This window comes from Schistocerca americana, chromosome 8 (genome assembly GCF_021461395.2).
Source record: "Schistocerca americana isolate TAMUIC-IGC-003095 chromosome 8, iqSchAmer2.1, whole genome shotgun sequence".
Lineage (NCBI taxonomy): Eukaryota > Metazoa > Arthropoda > Insecta > Orthoptera > Acrididae > Schistocerca > Schistocerca americana.
In genome coordinates, this window is record NC_060126.1 from 429011665 (window position 1) to 429020831 (window position 9167).

At 38.2% G+C, this 9167-nt stretch overlaps 1 protein-coding gene across 2 annotated transcripts; it reads right to left on the reverse strand.

Moving 5' to 3' along the window:
* Nucleotides 1-3262: 3262 nt before the first annotated feature.
* Nucleotides 3263-8796, reverse strand: LOC124544825 (deoxyuridine 5'-triphosphate nucleotidohydrolase-like). 2 transcript variants are annotated; one of them, XM_047123520.1, is made up of 4 exons: nt 8325-8796; nt 8042-8178; nt 7746-7888; nt 3263-3447 (listed from the first exon to the last, which is right to left on the reverse strand). In XM_047123520.1, exons 1-4 carry the CDS (start codon nt 8426-8428, stop codon nt 3391-3393), a joined length of 441 nt encoding a protein of 146 aa, XP_046979476.1. In that variant the 5' UTR covers nt 8429-8796; the 3' UTR covers nt 3263-3390. The 2 variants fall into 2 exon arrangements, with proteins under 2 accessions (XP_046979476.1, XP_046979475.1); XM_047123519.1 differs by having other exon boundaries at nt 7746-7891; nt 8325-8791.
* Between the last annotated feature and the right edge of the window lie 371 nt (nt 8797-9167).

Here is a 9167-nt window from a genome sequence, read left to right on the forward strand (position 1 = left end):
AGATATTTGAAATTCCTTTTCAGCAGAGATTTATGTTTACCTAAGGAGTATATTTCTGACAATTCTTGAAATATTTGGCTTTTATTTTGGTAGTTATTACCTAAAATAATTTGGATTCACCGAGTTTTGCCTCTGTTCCCAGGGATCTACAGAGTTTGCTTCTGTAGAGATCAATGTGCATATATTATCAAAACATAAAAATAAAGACACACCTTAATAAAAGATTTAATGACTAAAACTGAATATGATTACAAAGTATGTGACATTAAACAACAGTTTGAAAGTAGTTAAGACGTCACAAGCTTTCAAGTCCTGTTCCGTCCCCTCTAAGTTACACGAGCAACTCATTGTCTATGGATGAATTTCAAAGTCTGAATCTTCATCCGCGCTGTTCCCAACTGTCTGAAAATGGATTACATTCTTGTAGAAAGCAAGATTTTTGTTTTCTTCCCAAGTGCGCCCGAAATGCTTTTTGAGCAGGAATTCAATATCCCTCACTTTAACTTCCTTTAAGGCTCTTCCAATTCTGATAATGTTTGGCTCCATGGACGAGTAGGCTTAGCCTTATCTGCACATCCCTCTTCCTTCACCAGCATCCATTCTATGAACCACTTAACCTCTTACTAGTGCATTTCTTTGTTTACTTCTGGTGATCACAAACCCGTTTTACAGGGGCAAATCTGAAGTGCCATTGACGAGGTGGCTTAATGGCATCAGCAACTGCATCCTTCCAACACAGATTGTTGACATCTGCTCCTAATTGCAAAACTATTCCGTGATCCTCAAACACTCCATTGCACACAGTTGGTGAGGTATTGTGACTTTAGACCCGAGAACCTTTTCTATTTGGCCAAAAATTCTGTCAGGTGGTAGAAACGAATGTCCAACCATTGGATAGAATATCTTCACTCGTTTCACATTGATAGGAGCTTCTTGTGTTAGCCAATAGCACAGCATACCCAACATGTCTCGTTTTTGTTTTGCCCTCCACAACTCTCTGACATCAGTCGGATGGTATGGATGTCAGTTAGGTCTGTAGATGTTAACCTGTAATGTACACAAGACACAATTTCATTGGATCCCTTTGCAAAGTCTGTTTCTTTCCATGTGTATAAAAATGTGTTCCCCTTGTTTTGCTGTGAACCAGACAGTCCTTGACAGATAGTAAAATTATACACATACATTTGAAGTGTAGAATACGCACTTTGATCTTGCAGTCTAGGCAGTGGAAGGTTTTTCTGGCAGTCAAATGTCAGGGTTATTTCACCATTGTCCCCAACTTTCAGTATATCATAAAAAGCATTTGCCTTACCTTTGTGTAAAGCAAGTTGTGATGTCAATTCTTGTTTCTTCACCTCTTCTTCAGTTGTTTGAGTTAATTGCTTTATTTTTTGTTCGAAACTGACGCACATTGAGCAACAGTCGGTTGCTGGGGAAGCAAAACTGATATTATAATCAGATACAAAAATAGATCTGAAAAAACTCGTATGTAACTTTATCCACAGTTTTTTCTGAATCTGCATTAAATATTTTCCAAAGCTTTGCAATCGATAATTGACTGGACATAAAGAGTCTACTGATGTTTTTTTCCATGACAGTAGTGTGATTGCACTGGTTTCAGCCCTCTTAATAAACTCCTTAACTGCACCTCGTTTTCCTTGATGAATATTCGCCATTCGGTCTCCACCTCGTCTTTCAATTGGAGCTTCTCCTGTCTGTAAGTACCGTCTACAGATTCTTTGTATTCTCGCTGTTGATATGCCAAGAACACTAGTAAACACCTTTTGGCCCATGCGCGATTGCCGAGTTTGGTTTATGGCTTTCAGATGGGGCAAATAATATCTGACTGAAGTATTAATGTTTTCCCTGGGATATGCTGCTTCAATCTGATGCCTCCTTGGAGATTCAACTGATGTGTGTATTATTATAAACTCGTCCTGTTTAATTTTGTCTGCAACTTTATAAAAGGCCTGATATGATCTCCTTATATCCTGCATTGATGCTCTTGCACACTGGTGTACTGATGACACTGCATGCTTGAAGTGGGGACGAACTGAAAACCCACTTGCGGAATATCTATCAAAGAACAGTACTAATAAGGAGAATGCTAGGATAACGCACTTAAAAATCATATACTGTACTATGTTTTCCTAAACAAATGATTATAAAATCAATGATGCACTGTTCATTCAAGGAAATCGTTCCTGACTGCAGCCATATGAAATCACCATAATTTATATTAACATACACCTAAAACATCACAGTGTAACTTACTGTTTTCAGAAATGTTGTTAATGAAGTTGTTGTTATGTCCAGGCAGTGAAATAGCACAAAATACTAGGGTTGAGGACTAAATCTTACCTCATGCGTTTTGCTTTGTTCCTCTTCCAGTCAGACGGGTTGGCCGATTGTAAACAGCCTTTTCCTTTTGGAACTGATTGTACATGTCTTCCATCAGTAACATCCATGATTATGGAGGAAATGATAAAGCACTCTTCGTATTTTATCCAACAACAATACCACAAATGCTCTCCATGCACTGACAAACAAGCCAAGCCAAGAAAAATGTGCCAATATGGCTAGGTAACAGTTGACGAGCTATTGATTTTTCTCTCACATTAGTCTGCAGCAGGAACAAATTGCCACCCGTAGGCTCAAAAGTAAAGTTTATGAAGTAATAAGCTGGGAAGGCTGTGTTATTTGAACAAAATACGTAATGTGTACAAAGCGAGTTTTGCATCTTCAAACATTTTTAATAATGGTGCTTGCTAATGATACACCAAGTTCTGCTTCTTTATCATACAATGTGTTATTTGAACAAAATACGTAATGTGTACAAAGCGAGTTTTGCATCTTCAAACATTTTTAATAATGGTGCTTGCTAATGATACACCAAGTTCTGCTTCTTTATCATACAATGGATTCACTCAGTTTTGCTTTGCAACCAGAAGTGGAAAGACAGAGTTTTGCATCTGTCGACAGTTTTCAAGGTACATTTTAGGGCACAAAAAACCTGTTTTGTTCATGTTTTAAGAGCGTAATCAATAGATGGCAGCACAGAGAACAAAATGATGGCACCAACTCATTTTTGAGAAAAAGTGCATTTACAGCAGTTTGCATCTGGAAGCCTCATGTGGAGTTTTAGCACAGTTGCAGTCCTAATGGAAAGTATTATATATACTGGAATATGGCTACAATTTTTTGCAGAAGTTAGTGTTAATAAGTGAAGGCAGTGGGGGTAAAAGAACTTGAGTTGGTTTTGCATCAGTTTCTTTAATTACAGAATGATAAACAATATACAAGAGACTGTCATCCTGTACTGTGTACTGACAATACCCTAATGCAATAATGCTGAAAACAACAATAGGAAATAGTTTTTATTCATAACAATTACTTTATACCTGTTGAGCCCAAACCCATGGATCCTCGCTGTGTGTCATCCAGCTCCTACAGAAAAGAAAAAACTACATTTACTCCCAGTTTAATATAGTATGAACAGAGATTGTGTAATCCTGGTGGTAATTATCCAACTAAATAGGTCACCCAGCACCATTTGCAGGCTGTCCAGATGACAGATTCAAGGGGAAACAAACATCTGATTTTTCAGTATTTCATATAACTACTGACCAAAATGTAAAATACTGCAAAGTCTAGTCATTAAGAGTTATAATCTTATGTTAAAGGTTTAACATAATAAGACAAATTACAAACTGTGTACTACATCTTGAGGCAGTGCAATTCACGTCGTGCAAATTACACAGATTATATTCATCACGTATTTCAGAATGAGAGCATTTTCCAACAATCTTTACACAATTTCAATCATATACGAGTTTATTGCTTACTAAATTTTTATTGTTCATGCTGTAAAACTTCACCATTAGGCATGAAGTTTTAATTTATTTTTTCTTTACTACAAGCTCTATTCATAATACATTTTGCAGACACTATTCACAGATATCACTGAATATACCTGCAAAATTATATAATTGTACAACACACCGTTAGAGGGAAATGATGTCTTCAACCAAACATCCTACATGCTTAACACAATATATTTAACTCACCTGTAAAGCAATAAAACATTAGAGATAGTTTTATGCATGGGAGCATGGTTCTGGAGGAACTGGTATCAACAGTAAACCTGAAATGTTATCTCTTATGAAAGTGTGTATAAAAGAACATGTTGATTATGAATATTTTAGTAAAATGGCACCATTACAATAATTTAGAGTAGGAGATACTCAGTTGCTTTTTTGACTGGTTTTATCATTTACCTTCTGTGGCTTCTAAATCATAACCCAGGGGCATATTCGTCTGCTTGATACGTGTTACCTACCTACACACACACACACACACACACACACACACACACACACACACACACATATATATATATATATATATAAAATAGGGAAACATTCCACGCGGGAAAAATATATTTAAAATATATAATATATATTTCAAATATATATAAAATATATTTGTGTTTCTATCGACCTGCCAGTGCTTTCGTATGGTAAGTCACACATCTTTGTTTTTTTATATATATATAATTTTTTTTTCCACTTTCCTTGTGAAGGAGACACTATACTATGAAGATTAAGCTGCAATAGTCTCAACTGTTGTATGTAACTTTCAGCAATGAGTTAGTTCACTCAATTTAGATGGTGATTAAACGAGTTTTCTTCCTTTATTAATATTGGGAATAGACATCTGCTGTGTATTTTGGTTCATGGATGTTTCAGCTGCTGAAAAATTGCTCATTGTAAGGAATGAGTACAGTGGAATCTTGCATTGTTTCCACACATCTTTGCAGTGTCTGTGATCGGAAACATTATTTGTAAAAATTTAGCTGTTTTAGACAGACCAGCTGTTGCAGATACATACTCGTGACAAAAGTAAAATTAATACATGCACACATCTGGCAGTGGAAAAGGTGTGAACTGTCAGCACCAGTAAATTTATTTAATTTATTCAGATTCTGTTGGCAAATTGTGAACATGAAAACAAGTTATAAAAAAAAAAGTCCAACATTTAAATTAATTACTATTTTTTTAAAAAAATATTTTATTTCAGATAACAGACATTAATGTGAACCATACAATATCTTTTAAAGTAGATGCAACCCCCCCCCCCCCCCCACACACACACACACACACACACATGCACGCCAAATGACACAATTTCAGAGATTTGACTGGTCTCATATGATTTTATGCATACAGACTGAAGTGGTGAGTGACAATTTGTATCACAGCCAGGAATCGAACTCGGGTTTCCACCATCTAAGCCATCTGGGCAAAGCAGTTCACCAACTGTGCAGATTACTCTGGCACACCTGCCTCTTCGATCCAAATTCTCACTGCTGCCCCACTCTACTTTTAATTCCCCCTTTGTAAGAGGGAATTTAAAGTAGACTACGGCAGCAGTGAGAATTTGGATCAAGGAGGGAGGCATGCCATGGAAATTCATGCCGTCTGGACTAACAGTGTCAATGCTGTATTTCGGCTGGTGGACCAGTTGTGGTGGAGTAGTGTCTGATGGAGGGGGTGGACAGAGAGGGACTGGGGGGTGGGTGGCTAACAGCTCGGAGGGAGACAATCGGTAAGCCTACTAAGAACGTGAAAGGGAGGGTAGCAGGAATATGTGCTAGGCATGTATCACAGTAGCTGGTGGGGAGTGACTCACACTGAAGGTGATGTGAACTGGGATGGGGTGACAGGACTAAGGAAGGAGAAACCGTTGAGTGGAGGCTGCAGACACAGTGTGTTATCTGAGACTGAGGCCAGGATGATTATGGGAGTGGAAGATGTGTTGTAAGGATAACTCCCATCTGCGTAGTTTAGAGAAGCTGGTGGTGGAGGGAAGGATGCAGATGGCCCAGGTTGTGAAACAGCCATTGAAATTGAGCATGTTGTGCTCAGCTGCACGTTGTGCCCACTAGGTCGCCAATTTTGTTTTTGGCGATAGTGTGGTTATGGCCGTTCATCTTGGTGGACAGCTGTTGGTTGTAATGCTGACATAGAGAGCTGTGCAGTGTTTTCAGCAGAATTGGTATATGACATGGCTGCTTTGACAGGGGTAGTATAAGCCTATGACGGGACTGAAGTAGGAGTTGCTGGGTGAGTGGATTGGGCACATCTTGAACCTTGGGTCTCTGTGGCCCTGTGGCAATGGGGCTGGTAGTAGGAGTTGCATAGGGATGGACTAGGATGTTTTGTATGTTGGGAGGGTGACGGCGCACAACTTGAATAGGAATGGGAAGGATCTTGGATAGGATGCCCCTTATTATAGGGCAGGATGAGAGATAATCAAAGCTCTGACGGAGCTCTCCTGCATTCCTACCTCCTCTCTCTTAGTCCCTCTTCCTGCCTCTCTCTCCTTCCCTCCACCCCACCTGACACTATCCCCACCACAACCAGCCCACCTGCTGAAATATAGCTTTGGTACCATGTAAGTGCATAGACATGTGTTTCTGTGTGTATTTTTACTTTAGTTCGACAAATAATAACAGCAAAAGCAAGCAAGTTTTCTTTCTTTTGTGTGTGCCTTTCAGCAACTCAACACTTTCACTTTCTGTGACTGGTCTTCTTCAATCCAAAGGTATTTAGTTCTACTAGATCTTTTCTATAACAAAGCTAACAAAGAACTGCAACATACAAAATTTTAAACAGATTTGTGGGATAGGTGGCAGTTAACGAGCCAAATATGAAACAGGGGAAAAACTTACGATACCCATAAAAAACAAACAAACAAAAAAATTGACAAAGGAACTGTAAAATCTAGGCAGTGTTATGACTTTTAGTTTTCGTGAGTGTACCTGTGATACTATACATTTTGCCTCCTGACAGTAAACACTAGGCAGCAACTCTATATCATAAGTCACATCTTACAGTACCACACCTACGTAACTACACTCATGTATCACACAACCATTACAGGGTTTCACAAAATGACCACATTGATTTGAGCAGATTTTTACAACTATCTGTGTAATATATTACATGATGCTTTTTACACTGGCAGGACAACCATAATGCTTTCAGCAAACAAAAGTGTGCAGGAATATGTTTGCAATGATGGCACATACTACATTGTATCAGAAAATATACTTGCAGGGACTCCAATACCTGTTTTATTAGATGCACCTTGCTCTCCAACATATATTTGGTCCCATCACATGTAATGCTAATGTGTGCTTCTGTTTACCTAATTTTGTTTTTTCCTCATCTATCCACTAGCAATGTGGCTTACTCCCATTGACCTTTCTTAATTTATCGCACAGTTTTAATTTTTATAACAGGAAGTGTTCCAAATACAGAGAGAACTTAGATATCAGACTACACTACAGTTCAACCTGTTACCACAATATTTATTTTGTATTTGCATTCATATTCGAAGCCTATGACAACTCACATTTAAACTATCACTTTGTCATCTTTCAACCTCAACTAGGCCACGGGATTTATTACTGATCAGCCTGTCATCACAACCTACATTCAAAAAAATAATATATAATTTATAAATTAACACGAAAATTGTGAATAAACCTGAATTAAAGGAAAGAAAATTCCAAAAATCCTGGTACAAACCAAGGAAAGTTTGGAATTGGACAAAACAGTTAATATTTGTGCAAATAACTCAGATGGTAGAAACAGGAAGGTAATAAAGAACAGAGAGAAATTACTGGTGAAGCAACAACACACTGGCTGACATTACAGTGACCTGCCACATTCACCTACCTGTACTTCCTCCAATTCTGGATATAGTATTTGCTCACAAATTAACTGTGCTATGCGATCACCTCGTTTCACAACAAATTCCTTGTCAGAATGGTTGAACAGTAGCACACCAATATTACCACGATAATCTTCATCAATAACACCTGCTGCGGAAGCAATAATACAGAGCATAAATAGCATACATATTGTAAGAGGTCACTTATCAACCTGGGAGAGGTGGGGAAAACTGAAATGCACGAGAATTTTCCATTGCTTCCATAACAAAACTCTCATAAGTATCAGAGAAAGTCATTTACCTCCGATATCAATGTGATAGTTTAGTGCAAGGCCTGATCTCGGTGCAATTCTACCATAACATCCATCAGGAAGCTGTACCTTAATGTCTGTTTTCACTAGTTCCTTCCCGTGCGGTGACACACAAAGATCGTAAGCGCTGCAATTAAAATAATAAAAATAAGTATAGGGCGCTTCTTTTTTGTGACAATCTTTATTTGTTTATAAAAGACTACTCAGCCAAATGGTGCTTAACTAATGTGCGGTGTAGGATTTTAATTGGTAGCAAGTAAGTGAGAGATGCACCTCCTGAGATCATAACCCGCAGATTTGGGTGAAAGTTTTATCGGCGAAAATGCGTTCTCTGTCAGTTTCACAAATTTCAATATTGCATTCCTCCGTCCTGTCATTTTATATACCAACAACTGTCAGCAGTTAACGATTAACAGTAGGTGTGTGTTCGGCTATGAATCCATTGAGAAAAAGGGGCTTATGTTACGTGAATGTAACAGCAAGAATATTCATGCGTAACCAACTTTTTAAAGCTTTCTTCCTATCGCATTTGATGCACACATCTCCGACTTCTTACGTCACAGCCCAGCGTCTATTATTCTACTACGACAACGAACCCATACTGTTTGAGTGTTTGGATACTATAACTTCGCGATTTCGCTACTGCTGCCAGAAGCGGATAAAATAAACACAGAACAAGAAAAAAGAGAAACGCAACTCCCGTCTTAAAAGTGAGAAACACAGACCGACAGCAGCGCCTCAAGTGGTATGGAGATGGACTAAAATATAAAAACACATTACGGGTTGCATCCCCCCCCCCCCCCTAGTTTACTTACGTTGTAGGTTTTCATTTTTCTTTTAATTCTATTATCTTATTTTTCTGGGCGTGTTACGTAATTATTTTGGCTGGCATCATAATAAAATACTCGAAACACAGCTATAGTGCACTGTACTACAACAGAGAGAAACCTGTTCAGTAATATTTTCAGTCTATTTTTGACGTTTGCGTCTGACAGACAAGAAAACATGATAGGAGCGGCGACTGTAAGGCACAAACGTCAAAAATAGACTTTTAAATTGACATGCTTATATTGTTATCTATCAACATGTAAAAGCTCCAGCATGTTTTATGGTTCA

Bases quoted from the DNA above. Each gene is read 5' to 3' on its own strand.
- LOC124544825 (XM_047123519.1), bottom strand. From the start codon at position 8,428: ATGACAGGACGGAGGAATGCAATATTGAAATTTGTGAAACTGACAGAG. The intron at 7,892-8,041 runs GTAAATGACTTT...TTGCTTCCGCAG, and splicing joins CTATCACATTGATATCGGAG to CAGGTGTTATTGATGAAGAT. The intron at 3,448-7,745 runs GTAGGTGAATGT...TCTTTTCTGTAG, and splicing joins CAGAATTGGAGGAAGTACAG to GAGCTGGATGACACACAGCG.